Genomic DNA, 14,995 nt, shown 5'->3' on the forward strand with positions numbered 1-14,995 from the left:
AATGAACTTCCCTCAGCGATTCCTCCTTTCCAGAACTACTCCCAGATCACCCACAAGCTACGGGTTCCTCACCTCATCCCTCTTCCCCCTTCAGCTGCTGTTGAGAAATGGGGACCACGATGACACGGAAGTACCTCCCACACTGGCTCACGAGGACCTGCCGGGCGCTGGCTGCCTCCCCGCGGGCGACTCTCGGAGCGACCCCAGTCCCGTGCTGCAACGCGGCCGCTCCCCGCCAGGTGGCGCTGCATGCACGGCTATCCCCGCAGCCAGGAGAATCTAGGAGATGCATTTCAGCTGCCCGCAGCTCCCGACTCTGCTCTCCTGAAAGCGGCCAGAGGTGCATTTGGAAGCGTTAACTAGAAATACAAAACCCTCTCCTCTAGCAGTCAGGACTCAAGTGCTAGCGGAGCTTGCCCTAAAACTATATGAACAGTGCCCGAGGCCACAAAGTGGCCCGAGGATTAAAAATACTCCAGGAGAGGTTAGGCAATACAAGATTGTAGACCTAGCACTTACAATCAGTGAGGAGCATCAATGAATAGCAGCAGCATAGTTAACTGCACTGATGCCAAAAAATCCTGCAACATGAAACTACCAGGAAGTTCAGAGATATTCATTGAAGACAATTTTCTCTTTCCCCAACATGTGTAAAAACAACCAAAAACCTACTTACTCACCGTAGCAACCAGAATGTTTATGACTCAGCCTGAGTGAATACTTTTTCAAGAAAAAAACTTTTTCTCTTTCCAATGTACTGTATGAATTTGCATAAGACACTTCTGATGTTAGAAGGGAGGAAGAGACTTTAGCAGAAAGAACATGTAATCAGCAACGAGGCCACTGAAAATTACACTGTGAAGAAGTTCTGTACTTTGCTTAAAACTATTTATTAGAAGTCATTTTTGTTTTAGCCAAGACATCGTATTTACCAAAAATACTTTTTTTTCTCCCCAAACCACAAAGATATGCATCATCCCTATTTAAAAGAAAAAGCTATCCCTCTAAACACCTCCTTATTACTCATAACAAAATTTTCCTCAGCCCAGCTTCTTTATTGGCCAGCCCTAGACAGACACCAGAGCGGCATCACACAAGGCAGAGTCAGGGGGTTCATAGAAGAAATCTGTCCCTGTGCCAGAGCTGCTTGTTCAGGCAGAACGTGGAAAGTGGATAAAAGATACACAAGACCAAGTGTAGCAAATCAGATATGTGCTACTTGAAAGCCTTGATTCTGCTGTGCTTCAGGATGGTACTTGAGGAACATATCCATCAGCTTATGGTTGGTATCTGACCTAAAGGTTGCTTAAACCTCATCTTGTGTTGAGTGTGTGCATCGGATTCGACAGGTGAAAGAGTCCAGGTCAAAGCACCTAGAGCAGGATGCTCCTGAGGATCATTTAATTGTGCATCCAAAAATTAAGTGAGGAAACCCTCCTTGCTATTAAGACTGGAAAAACACATTTTAGTTCAGGTGAGAAACCAGGATAAATGCCAGAAACAAGCACTTAAAGGATTAGAAACTTCTTCCCTTCACAACATGTTAAAAGAAAAGAGAAGCTACACAGATTGAAATAGAAGCTGAAGAAAAACCAAACATAATTGGAAGAGTTTCTAAAACTGATAGCAAAGTGAACAGATTTTAATGTGTACTGAGCAACCATGCCCTCAGGGAGCTTTGGATATCTTCAGTTTGATCATTTTCTCCAACTTGAATCAATGCAAAGATTTTCTGCATGTAAATGAAGAGGTGCCTGAAAACGTAATTTTCTCTTTGTAGCCATTTCAATATCTTCTTCCTAGATCTTGTCAGTCACTGCCACAGAGATTCAGCAAGGCTGTCTTGTAATCACCACTGGTGTCATCCTGGCAGGAGAAAAAAAAAAAAAAAAAAAAAAAAAAAAGGTGAGTATGAAAGTTCCCCTGTTCAAGCTGACTGCTGCCTTTATCAGTGGATGGAATATGCCCCCAACAAGAAAAATACTTTGGAAAGAGAAAACCAGACTTTCAGCCAGCTGAAACCATCAGAAGTGAACAGAGAAATGAAGTCCATAGCTTCTGCCTCAAAAAAAAAAAAAAAAAAAAAAAAAAAAAAAAAAAAAAAAAAAGCCAAAACATTTATGAAGTATTCTATTTGGAATCCTTGTGATCAATTGATGAGGGTTCCATTCCACAGATCAGGAGAGATACCAAGTCTTGTGTTCAGAGTATTCATGTAGTGTTCCCTCCCTTACAGAAAGGGAAAAGGCAATTAGCCCTGAGAAAGGGCATTTTTAAGAAAGCCATAGATATGGTCACTTTGGTCTAAAGTACTGCAGGGTATGTCCTGAGGTAAAAATTTTTCTCCCTTTGAATATTTTGTGATGACAGGTGTAAAGCCATTTCAGCTTCTCAGAAGGAATGAGTATTCCATACAGACCCTTGAAAACTGATAATTAATCAACATGACAGACACTGACAGTGTCAATTAGAGGAAAGGATCTTCATTATAGAATGAGATTTCCCATAGGGACTGATAAGGATAGGGCTCTTGTGCCATTTGCCCTAAGGGAAAGAAATTCCCCAGAGTCCTTATCCAGCAAATAATAAAACCCAACATTTCAGCCCTAATAGAAAACATGGCTTTTTGCCAGGGAAGGGTCATTCACTAAGAACCAAACCCCAGAAGATACAGTAAGCTCTGACAAAGTTTAGTTTATAAAGTTATCTTACCACAACATGGACCAGGTCTACATGTAATGGTAAATAATTAAAAAAATAAAATAAATCACAACTGCTTACATCACACTAATTTAAGATAGTTAAGGACAGCAGAGAGGCAAAAATAGCATAGCAGCATGGGAAAGGTATAAAGAGGAAGATTAGATGAATTTAGGATTCATTTAGGAGTCAATGAAGTACGCATAAAAAGCCTAGAACAATCTCCCCTTGGGTTTGGCTTTGCCCAAATTACCTACAGAGCACAGAGTCTGACTCAACTTTCATATCTAGATCTAGATCCGTATGGATGTATGGATGTATGGATGTACGGATGTACGGATGTACGGATGTACGGATGTACGGATGTACGGATGTACGGATGTACGGATGTACGGATGTACGGATGTATCAATGAGATAATTTCTAACAAACCTAATGAAGAACTGTGAACTTCACAGAAATATTTTTTACTGAAAAAACTACCATGGAAGCATCCCATGGTACTGGGCAGGTTAGGAATGCTCACAATGACTAAGAACCATATTATCAAGATGTTGCTTACCACAATCATGCTGGAGAGAGGCTGTCCTGCAATTCGCTTGAATTCATCCTTGATAAGATTTAAGTCAACTTCATTTCGAGAAACAATCACCCTTATAAGGGTCCCGTCATCAGTGCCAGCCCCCTGGAATAAAAGATACATCAGTCTGCAGTGTTAGTGAAGGGATAAGCTCTTCTAGACTGTTCTGGGGCTTCTTCCACAATTTTTTTTTTTCATGTTACAGAAGGTGAGACTGGGATCATCACAAACTCCTAAGCCAGAAAACATTGATTTCCTTGGTATCTCAAGCTTGAAGTGTACTTTTCCATCCAAGATGTATGAAGGAATTCTGCTATCATTGCAGAGAAAATCTGTTAAATTTGTTGGATTTCCCCACAATGTTGGCTCTTCTAAATGGTATTGGCAGGAGCCAAGTTGCAGTTGAGTCTGTTATGACACAAAAAAAGTTTGTTGCAATAAGAAGTCTTACCTTTAAAGCATGGTACAGCCTCTCTGCAAAGTACTGACGGATGTTCCTTGTGCATCTCACTAGGCACATAAAAAGGCTCAGTAAGAATTCAATAATAATTGCAGTCCAAACAGCAGATTCAATACAATTTCCAGTCATTCAGCCTGCCCCTAGGAAATGAGCTAAGGACCCTTTATTTCCCACTAGAAAGCTTTATAAAGTGTATCCGTCTAATACTATCAGCTGCTGCAGAAGGAAAGACAACAAACTTGGACTAAAAGTGAAAGAGGGCACTTACCAATAGCCAGCATAGCATCCTCTAGTGAGCCTTTAGTTTCACTCTTGATACTGTCTTCTATGCTTTTACCAGCAAGTTTCTGGTATTCTTCAAACACTGTTTAAAACACAAAGCACCTTGAATTTCCACCAAACAACTGCTCAGCCATTTTGTGCCCAATATTCAGAGATATTGTTTGTGTGGTGATACGATGTTGTGCTCAGGGACATGATTTAGCAGAGGGTTGTTAGTTAGGGTAGTATGATTAGGTTGTGATCAGACTCAATGATCTTTGCCAAGGTCTTTGCCAACCTAAGCAATTCTATGGTTCTATGAAGACAGAAATCTTTCTGAAATGGCCACATTTGAACCAGTTTCAGTCAGCATTAGACAAGCCCAGAAGGAAATTAGATTTATTTCCTTGATGATTGAGTAGGCCTCAAAGCTTGGCTGCATCTGAATCAACTCTTGCAAATCAGTTCTTAAAGGCAAGCACAGTCAAAGACCAGAAGTCATCTCCTTTTTTTCAGAGCTTTTGGGAAATTAAGTTTGAAAATACAAGAGGGAGCCGGCCTCCAGGGGCTAGAAGACTGTCTCAGAAGAACTTCAGCTTGAGAACGCTCGGGCATCAACAGATGAATTTATCAACTGAGCTCTAGTAAATTTAAACACTAGTTGAAGTGCTTAGGTTCAGCATACATAACTAAATCCAAGTCAGAGCCTTGGACTGACTCAGAAGTCTTGAGATGATGAGACCAAATCTCTTCTGCTTGAGGCAATGTGGAGCTGAGATCCCCCTTAGCTGGAGCTGGGTTAGTAACTTTCCTCCTAAGCAGCATCTCAAAAGAATCCAGGGGAGAGCTGCAAGTAGCACCCTGTAGTTCTACAGCACTGTACAATAATGGGCCTTATTGACTTTTTTTTTTTTTAATCTCCAGAGGAGCTCAAGTCCAAGGAATCATGAGAGCACGTTCCTACCTGGTCAGAAAGGGATCTCTCCTCGGGCTTATAAAAATAACTTTATCATCTAGCCATTGCTTCTATAGGAGTCCTGATACAATAGCAATCTGATTATCAGGGGCACTAAATCTTCATAAGCTCTCACAGGAGCTGCTGACAGCTTTTGGGCACTGATTAGCCAAGGATTTGTAGACAGATTAAAGTGATTATTTCTGACCACCCAGGTTTCGACATCTATAGCTCTGCCTCTTGTTTTTGGCAAGAATTTTTTCCTGTTTTAGAAGCTTGGCAGCATGGCCTGCTTCATACCTTTCAGCAAGTGTGTAGCACTCCTCTTGCACAGAATGGTGATGAACTGTATCTCATCAGTGCCCTTTATCTTCTCCCCAGCAGAAAAGAGAGCCTGTGATTTAACACACTATCATTAATTTTTCTGTGCATGCAGCTGGTAAAGGAATAGAGTTTGACTTAAGATATTGCTTTGGTAACAAGGCTTGAAGTAACCTAAAATATGATATGAACTGGATTCTCCTAGAGTAGTTGACTGTAGACCCTTGGCTGTGTCTTCTAGTAAAGGCAGTTACTATCTCCACCCTTCCTGCAGCAATTAGAGCAGCCAACAATACTACTGAAATTTCTTCCCTGCCCTTCAACATTCCACTCCACAATGCCCATATGTTTCCACGTATCAAAAGCAACTGAGCCTGAGACCATTTTTCATCACTCCTCTTAGGATCAGAAAGGCTCAGCAGTGCAGGCAAATCTGAAGAAACCAAAGCTGCTGCTTCTTCAGGACAATCCCTCTCCCAGATATTATTGCTCCAACCCCATGCTAATTGGAACTCTGTCACCTCTGAGATTCAGGACAGGTGAGATGCAAGCATATCATAGGCATTTGAGTGTACCTCTGCATCCTGGCGAGCCAATGCTGTATCCACATAGAGAGAGGCATTGTCCCTCTCACCCTATGGGAAGAAAGCAAGTAATTCATGAGAGCAAGTAGTTATCTTCCATGCAGTGAAGACAGATCAAATACTAGACAGATTATTTTTTCCTCAGCTATTTTTGCAGAGCACTTATTTGTTAATGTTTCAGTCAATATGATTGCTAACTTCTTGACTAAAAAAAAAAATTAAAAAAAAAAAATCAGTCATTAAGTAAAACCAAGAAGTTGCTAAGTTACTCTGATGCTGGGCAGGAAAATTTAGAAAATTCAATAGGATAAATGAGTCCAAATATGCTCTCAGTATTGAGGAATAGTGATGAATCATAAGGAGAACTGCTTTTCTGTAGTTGCTTTTTTTTTTTTTTTTTTTTAAATGTATAGATATCTAAAGTCCCTGTAAAATATAGTGACTTTATGCATATGTAAAAGTGAGGTGTTTCCCTGCAGCAGAGCTGGCTGTTCTCAGTTCTTAGCCTTTGCTAAGGGGGAGCTCCCTGCCTCAGTCACATTAAAGTAAAAAACACAGAGAACCAGTCCAAGTGACATGTATGTCCCCACAGTTTGTGACAGTCATGACTGCATTATCCACTCTATTGCATGTCTTCTCCAAGAAGGCAGAGAAAAGTGTGAACATCCTTTTTTCTAACATCACCTGAAGAAGGCAAACTAGAATCTGTTTGAAGTAGCCACTTGTTTCCGAAGCTATGTCTTGTTCCAGATCAGAGCCGTATTCTATGCAAGGAAAAGAGAAAGACAATGGAAGTGTTTATTTGGGTCTTACGTAAGTATCTACAACAGCCTGATACTAGTCAAGAAAGTTGCTGGTGGAAAATGCAGACTGAGATCAGCATATACCCTCAGCAACACCCAGACAGGCATTCCCAGCAGAGTACACCATTAGCTCCAGTGACAAAGGCATAAACTCATAGCTGATGCTAGACATATACATTCAAGAGTTACAAACATTTGATAGATTTCCACCTACAGCCCATCTGAGAGAGAGGAAAAAAAACACTAGAGGATAGCTGTAGTTTTATTTGCATCCTAACAACATTGGGCTTGGCTCCACAAACAAAATTTGTGGTTTGCTGTCCTCTTCTTCTGACTGGAAGAAAGGGAGTTTCAGATTCACTCAGGTTATCCACATTCTTTTTGGCAGGCTGAAGGCAGTCAGGTTGTACCTTCTTGCTCTTAAAATCCCATTTTCCTGCTGACGCTGCTAGCTGGTAACACCCCTGCTGCTGCACAAACAGGCAGCACGTTGCTCTGACCACATAAATCAGAGCCTCAAGCACTTTACCTTCTTTGTATGCCTTGATAATCTCTTTGATCTGTGCCTTTGTTCGTGATGCCAGGATCTCTATGATAACATCTTCACTTGTTCCCACACCCTTTAGTGGAAAACACAGTGGAGAAAAAGGTAGAGAAAGATGGTCACTTAGGAGTCTGATGGCAGCAAAATTTCAGGCTGTGTGCTGAGCTATTAGAAACTGCCAGCATGAAAGTTGGAGACATAAAGCATTGGATTGGCTTGGATGCAGAACTATTTACTTCAGTTTGTGAAGGATGATTTCATGTAACCCCGTCCTTCTGTAGCGCATTTATGGATCTGGACCTTTGATGATGAGCCATATTAGAGGGATGTGGGGATACCAATGCTTGTCTGCTGAGTCCATCCTTACACCACTAAAAGATACTGTGTCAATAGGTAAGATCCCAAGAAATATCATTTTCTTTGAAGAAATCAATTTATTTGATTTCTTAAAGTTTTATCTCCTCAGATGGGGGTACAATGGCAGTAGCTTAGGCCCAAAGTCATTGAGTATATTCACAAGAGTCACACTGCAGAAAGTAGAAGAGATGTTTAGCTGCAATCTCATCTATGGATATTCACCTGTTGCCAAAGAAGAATTTGGTTGTTCTGTTGTCTTACTCAGACTCTGAGACATATACGCTCAGAAACTCGCATACATCCCAAAATAGCTCAGTAGTATTTTGAATATACACTGATAGTACAACAAAGTATTTCTCAAAGGCTACTGTTGATAATGAACTTAATCACCTACTAGTCTAGTTACTATAATTTGCATTAATAAACAAGTACTAACTTCCTGTAATTGTGATCTACACTACCAAAGTACCAGAATGCAATTGTCTTACCTTCATGGCATCAAAGAGCTCCTTGGCTTCATATTTGTATGGGGGGTACATGAGAGCTACCATGAGCCTCTCAAAGTCGCCACTCAGTTCAGATCTCAGGCTGTCAATCAGATCCTGTTGAACAGACAAGAGTCACATTATGAGCCTCAAAAGATCTCTACTGCCTAGTGCTGTTTCCATCCCCATGACCTACGTCCGTGAAGCTGAATGACATCAGTGTTTATAGTTTTTTGAGAAGAGATCTTGAGGCTGGAAAGGGCACCTAACTCCAAAATGAGTTTTGCCTATGTCCATCCACATAGAATAGAATCACAGAATTGCTCAGGTTGGAAAAGACCTTAAAGACCATCGAGTCCAACCATGACCTAACCATACTACCCTAACTCTAACAACCCTCCACTAAAACATGTCCCTGAGGACCACATCGAAACGGTTTTTAAACACATCCAGGGATGGTGACAAAATTACCTTCCTGGGGAGCCTATTCCAGTGCTTAACCACCCTTTCTGTAAAGAAGTGTTTCCTGATATAATTCACACCTGATATAAATCACATTTCTTGCTACTCCAGTGCTCTAACTTCTTCCAGATATAATTAATTTCACATCAGAGCAGGAAAGAAAGAACTTCCTCTAACCTGTTTTAGACAGGGAGCAGAAGAGGCAACTGAAGGCCTTGAACTGAGGAAGGGACATAGACAATATCCAAAGCCTGCACATGCACCCAGGACTTCTACAGAATCTAGCATGTAATCCACTTTAAGGCCGGGCTTCAAATCTTCCTGCCGTTATAATATAGGTTTTTAGGGTATGACTTATTTTGTTTTAAAGGGTACACGGGATGCAAGCATTCTATTTGTTGTCCTGTACTCAGCCCTGTACACGTTTACTTCCTTCTCTTAGATCACTGCAAGTCAGTTCCTTTTCTAACAAGGTCATTGCCAATTCCCATTTCTATACTGGCCCAATAGTCTATATTGTTTTTTTCAAAAACATTCCCTTCCCCCACTCCTTTAGATGCAACTCTCACACAATTGGCTCCATAGTGGGAAGAGTTTGCAGCACAAAAATTTTCCCCCACAAGTATTTTTATCAAAGATGGAAAGACAGCCACATAAAAACAAGGGTGTCAATAACTGCAGTATGTTTTCATTTTTAGAACTTTCAAATAAATGTAATGAAATAAGTATTTAAATTGAACTTCCTTCATCATTTAAAAGAGCCCTAAACCAACCCAATATTCTACTCAAAAGGCAATTTGAAGAAGTATAAATTTTTGTTATGGGTTCAAAACCAAAAGATTTTACAGTATAAGTCAAAATAGCTTTTTTTTTTTTTCTCCAAAGAATATTCCATTCAAAATATCTTTCATGAGAAAATTAGAATCTTTGGCAGGAAACCAGTTTATCCCAATAAAAAATAAATTTCACCTATTCACCTTAGATCTTATAATTAAACATTATCCTATTTGAAAAAGATCTGGATGTTGTTTACACCATGCCTGCAAGATGAACTGTACACCCATTTACTACATCCCACACACAGTGAAACAGTGACTGAATATGGCTTTGTTGTGGAAGCACCTTTCCAAACTGTGCTTTGAAGGATTTGGCAATCTCTTGCCGCTGCTTGTTGCTCCTCTTGGTTAGGACTTCAATTATAGCTTGTTCATCAGTCCCTATGGAGAGCAACAATAAGTCATAAACACAGTGCACACAATAATAATAATAATCTCAGTTCAAGGGATCACAGAGCCTTCCCTTGTTTATTGCCTTCATGATGTGAAATTTCAAATATGTCTTGTAGATTTTTTTTTTTTAATTAATTTTGAATTTTCCACATAAAATATGTCATCTGTCTGCAGTTCTGTTAAGGAATGGCATTCATCTGAGAAATCATAAACACAACATAGAATTTACACATGTGGCTGGAGTCAACTCACCAAGCCCTTTCATAGCCTTGTAGAGAGTTTGAGCATCAGGTGCAGGGTCGAAGTTTGAATAAACCCCTATCACAGGCTTGCCCTCCTCTTCACTCTGAAAAATAAGAAAAATACTGCACTTGTTGCTGCTTTTTAGCACCTGAAGAGAAGATATTTTAGATTGTACACTCAAGTTTCTTGCCTCCACCTGCCTGTATCAGCTTCTGGCTCCTAGCAGGAAAAACGAGGTCAAGTGCTGTTGCAACCATCATTAGCTGCAGATATCTGGCAGAAAAGCAGAGTAGCCTGGACTTTCCTATTCAAGCCTTTTTATACTGCTTCAGAGCATGCATACTGTCTGCCACAGTGCTATCACGAACTGTGATTTCCAGTGCTTCAGTACAGAGTGATTCAAAGTATTGCCTTTCGGGCTTAGTGGAAAACGTATGTTTTCAGAAACCACTTTTTTAGGCAGCAGTGTTTTTCTGCAGCTCCTTCACTCAAATACAACTTGTTTTATGACTTCTATTGGAGGGAATTGGATTAAGAGGTTGCTTCGAAGGAAAAAATCCAACCAGAGAAGAGCAGTTACAGAAATCTCCTCCCCAAGCTGAGAACCAACTACATAGGATCCCTCCAGACAGACCCCTAAACAATTTCCAGGGGCAGAAAGATGCACTGAGACTTATTCCAGAAATTAGTGAGGTCATAAACCAGAACTCAGGATTAAGAGCTTCACTTTAACTAAAGCCATTAATCAAGGAAATGAGCTTGAATATATTGACACCTCCACCAACAATGTCTGTCAACATGGAGGTATGTGAATAGTTAGTCATAAGTCATTACCACTTTACTCCAGCAATGGACACAGTTCTCTCTTTGTCGGCAGTAGAAGCTGCCCAGGAAACTGCAGTGTTCTCACAAATGGACTCGTATGGATATGATTAATATTGAACTAATTATACCAGGATGACTTGATGAATTTTCCTATAGGGACACTCTTGCAGACAGGTAAGAAGCACTTTCAGAACAGAGCTTACAGACCAGAAGTAATTGCAAAGGTTGTCCCATCCTACTTGCATAACATTCCGAGCACCACCTAGCAACCTCCTGCTCTGCTGCAAACCCATCCTGCTCCTGTTCCCTACGTGATAGAATGTTTTTACCTTTACCAAGTCCTCCCTAGAGCTAACCTTCAAGCAGTCCTTGCCAGGTAGAAAAAGATGTGGAGATTTCTCTCACGATCTGGATTCCTGACTCTGGAAGATTCCTAACAGGTGTTCCTGAGCCAACAACTATCATGTACACTGTCGTGCCGTTGTTAGAGACGTAGTCACACTGCACTGCATAGGCACTCAGGATGGCTCTCGCAAGCCAACTCAAGTGTCCTTACCTCCAGTGCTCTACTGGTAATTATAACTGGTAAGTGTTTTCATGATGAACTTTGAGAGAAGCAGTATGTTCAGCAAAGAGCAAGATCTGAAAGAACCCTTCAATTTGCTTTTCAGGCAGCCCAGGGTCAGCCTCCTGTGCCACCACACCCTGCTCCTGGAAGAGAAAGCTGCTAAGGAAGAGACAGCATCAACAGGAAACTTCTAACCAGATGCAGCTTTGAGTTTCACCAGTTACTGAGCAACAAGCTTAAGGCTGTAGTGAAGCTGTCACTGCAAAAAAAAAAAAAAAAAAAAAAAAAAAAAAAAAAGCCATCCCCAAATATTTATCTTAAGCTCAGAATAGGTGGGTTGATGGAGTTAGCAAGACCAGTGCAAGTGCTCCTTTTCTGTTTCTCTGTGAAATCAGCCAGTACCAGCAGATCTCCCTGGAAAGCAGGTAACGCTCATCTCTCTGATTTTGCTCTAAAAAAGCTGCACAGTCCTCTCTAGCTGCACTCAATGGTCCACGTCAAAAATGCTCTGGATCTGCGCCTGGTGACTCAGGGTGAGAGGCAGTGAGAAGCTCAACTTTCATTTGGAGGCAGTGGAAACAAATCAACAGTGGTCCTTTTTTGGTATTAATTCTAAGGAACATTACAGCCCATGCTGGCTCAAGTAGCTTACTCATAATTCACTCATAGGCTGATCTGCCGTGTTCCAGCACAGGTACGATCACAATTGGTTTCCAGAGAAACCCTCTTCAGTTTGGTCTTGTTTTCCAGAAGGATTAATGTTATAAATATCTAACTGAAACTACTCAAAGCATTTGTGCCAGTCATAGATGAATAACTGGCACAAAAGCAATGTAATACATGAATCCTACAGCCGATGCTTTGAAAAGCAGTTTATCAAAAACCTGAAATGTGGATGACAAGTGGGATTACTGTTTTTCAGTGAACTGAGTTTTCCATTGTTTGCTTTTGAATTGTGTTTTTTTTTTATGAAGGATTTTAAGAACAAAAACAATTTATATCATCCTTCCATTGCCATCTCCTCTTCTCCTCATCTCTCTACCCACAGCATCACAGATAAGAGACTTCTAGAGCTCTCAATGGCTCTTCTCCTTTTCTCAATATATATTCAAATGATTTTCAGCCTGGGGGAAATGGGGGACACAAGCAAGCAGAAAGGGAAAAATTGAAGCAAAAGAGCCTCTCCAAGCTTTAAAAAAAATAATGTTTTACTAAAATAACTTCCAAAAGGAAACAGGGAGGCAGAGGTAGATCAGCAGAAAGAAAAACTAGTTTAGTGTTAAAAAAAAAAAACAACACACAAATAACAAACCAAAAAAACCCCAACACCTGAGGTTGGGAGAGCTTTCTACCTGAAGCCTAGGGAAGTAGATTGGAATGAGCTTGGTGTTCCATGCCCTTTAGGTGTTTTTCCCTCCCTTCCAGCTCCCATACTTCTCAAATACAAAACTATAAAAGCCTGAGAAGTGGTCATATCCATGATTTCTCCTCTGTAGGATGGCTCCTTGCACTCCCTGGCACAGGGCTCCTGCCAGTCTCACCAGCAAAGGTCCCTTGGAGGCCATCAGCACCAGGACTGCAACACCCTAAGGGAGAGAGAAGCCCACCAGAGCCCTGTGTACAGGCTGCACCCCATCACGTCACTCTTCAGCAGCTCTTTTCCAGGCCTCAGCTCTAGATGTCTGGAGTTAAATCCCAGGGAAACCCGGCCTCCCACAGAAGCTAATGTGAGAGCTGCCTTGATGGCCGCAGAGCTGGCACTTCACCCTAGCACTGCCTCCTGGCCTCAGCTGTGCGAGATGCTGCTTCAGGGCACTCACGAGCATCCCCAACCTACCACACACCTCCCAGAGCCACAAGAGTTTGGAAGAGAACAAACACGGTATTTCTGGCTCCTAGAAGACTGACAGGGTGTCCAAATCCACATTGTTGCACCAACATTCAAAAGCCACCAAAGACAGACACAGCTGCTTGGCATACCGCATCTCCCTCCATGACCACAGCCGCCTACCAGGGCAACTGGGGACCGAACAAGGACAAGCCAGTGCCCTGAACTGATTGCAGAGGTGAAGAAGAGGACAAGGAACTCACAGCGTTCAAACTTAATGCAGACTTCAGCTGCTCCAATCCCCAGTGCCATATTCCCATAACACAAAGGTACACAGCCATAACCTTGCGCCACTCAGTTCCAGGGCAGGGGGAGCCTGGTCTTCTTAAAGGCAGAAGCATGTTAGCACCTTCCTTAGCCATGGTTTTGGAAGTGCTAAAAGGTATTTTATAGTCAGAAAACCAATAAACAGGTTTGGATTGATTTTTAAGGGGAAAGACTTCATTCCCACACATTGCCTGGTGCAGCTGATAAGTTACCTTATTATAGTGCCAAAGAAACCAAAGTGTTTTACTTCAGTACTTTGTTTACTTACCCAGGCCTTCCACCATGCCATCGTGATCTCAGCAGTGATATCTGTGCCTGTTAATGAAGGAAACCACACGCATCACACCTTGCTGTTAGGGAAACTGAGATTTGAAAAGGGGTGGAGAAGAGGAATAAAGATAAGTTCTTTTCAGTAGACTTACCACAAGAAAATTAGAATAACTGTGCTCCTCACGAGGCTTATTCCCTCTGGAAGCTGCAGAATATAACTGGCCTCTGTGCCTGGAACTGGCAGGTATAACCTGTCCCTATCTACAAATTCCACAGGGTAACGCCCGCAGACATGGCTCAACCTGTTTTGATGAATGATCTCACAGGGAGAGATCATGTTGCCTAATAAACCAGGCTTTCCCTGTGAGGAGCCCTATGTTCAACCTCAGCTGACTAAAGCTCATTGTAATACTTCCACCGCTTTCCCCCCACACCCTTCCCTGCCAACACTTTAGCCTCTGGCACTGATACAACATACAAATTACAGCCAGGTAATTTCTCGGCATTACACTCCACTGAGACCCAGCATGTTCTGCTGCAATGGAATAAGCCACTCTCACATTATTCTGGACTCTATTTCTACCAACCTGGACCACAGCAAACCAGGACTCTCAAAACTTAAACCTTCTCCTATATTACTTTCATAAAAAAAAAAAAAGCCTAGAAAGAAGGCAAAAAACCCAAACACCTAAACATATCCTACAACTTGCTGTGAAGCTCAGTTAAGTAGCAGACCATACATTGACTAGAGAGGTCTGTCCCTGTCACACACTAGGACTTGCAAAGCATGACTAAGAAAGCATTTCTGGGCTAATTACTTTCAGCAGCCTCAACAAGGTTACAAGGCTTGCACTTGCTGCTATTACACATTAAGGCTTGGAGAAATTTGAGTTTTTTTTTCCTTTTCCTGTTTCTGTTCTTAATACTTTAATACGGAGAAGTGTTTTTGTGAAATCAGCTGAAATGTCTTATAGCTGTGGCAATATTTTCCTGTCTAGACTTTTGTCAGAACCCATGGTGCATGCCAGAATTTATTTATTTGTTTTTAAATGGAAAGCTGACCTGATAGACACATTCCCACCAGCCATATCTTAACCCTTGCCAGAAGAACTTGGTCCCCGTTCACATGTACAGGCCCACCTGGGACTCTGGGTAAACATCAAACTACAGCCTTCCCTCCCTTCCTTCCCACA

General features: G+C 41.6%; 1 protein-coding gene and 1 long non-coding RNA gene across 2 annotated transcripts; one reads left to right on the top strand and one right to left on the bottom strand.

The window, feature by feature from the left end:
- Positions 1–866: 866 nt before the first annotated feature.
- On the bottom strand, positions 867–14,121 carry LOC100542589 (annexin A8 like 1). Its single transcript, XM_010714464.4, has 13 exons — positions 13,955–14,121; positions 13,801–13,847; positions 9,994–10,087; positions 9,635–9,729; positions 8,054–8,167; positions 7,194–7,284; positions 6,546–6,625; positions 5,853–5,912; positions 5,257–5,350; positions 4,009–4,104; positions 3,732–3,790; positions 3,263–3,385; positions 867–1,866 (listed from the first exon to the last, which is right to left on the bottom strand). The coding sequence occupies exons 2-13, from the start codon at positions 13,819–13,821 to the stop codon at positions 1,810–1,812; spliced, it is 984 nt and encodes a 327-aa protein (XP_010712766.1). The 5' UTR covers positions 13,822–13,847; positions 13,955–14,121; the 3' UTR covers positions 867–1,809.
- Positions 10,678–13,960, top strand: LOC109368809 (uncharacterized). The gene is made up of 3 exons (XR_002117173.2): positions 10,678–11,394; positions 11,481–11,802; positions 12,874–13,960. It is a non-coding gene; the product is annotated as an uncharacterized LOC109368809 (long non-coding RNA).
- Positions 14,122–14,995: the final 874 nt, after the last annotated feature.

The sequence above is a fragment of the Meleagris gallopavo genome, chromosome 8 (genome assembly GCF_905368555.1).
Source record: "Meleagris gallopavo chromosome 8, MGAL_WU_HG_1.1, whole genome shotgun sequence".
Taxonomy (NCBI): Eukaryota; Metazoa; Chordata; class Aves; order Galliformes; family Phasianidae; genus Meleagris; species Meleagris gallopavo.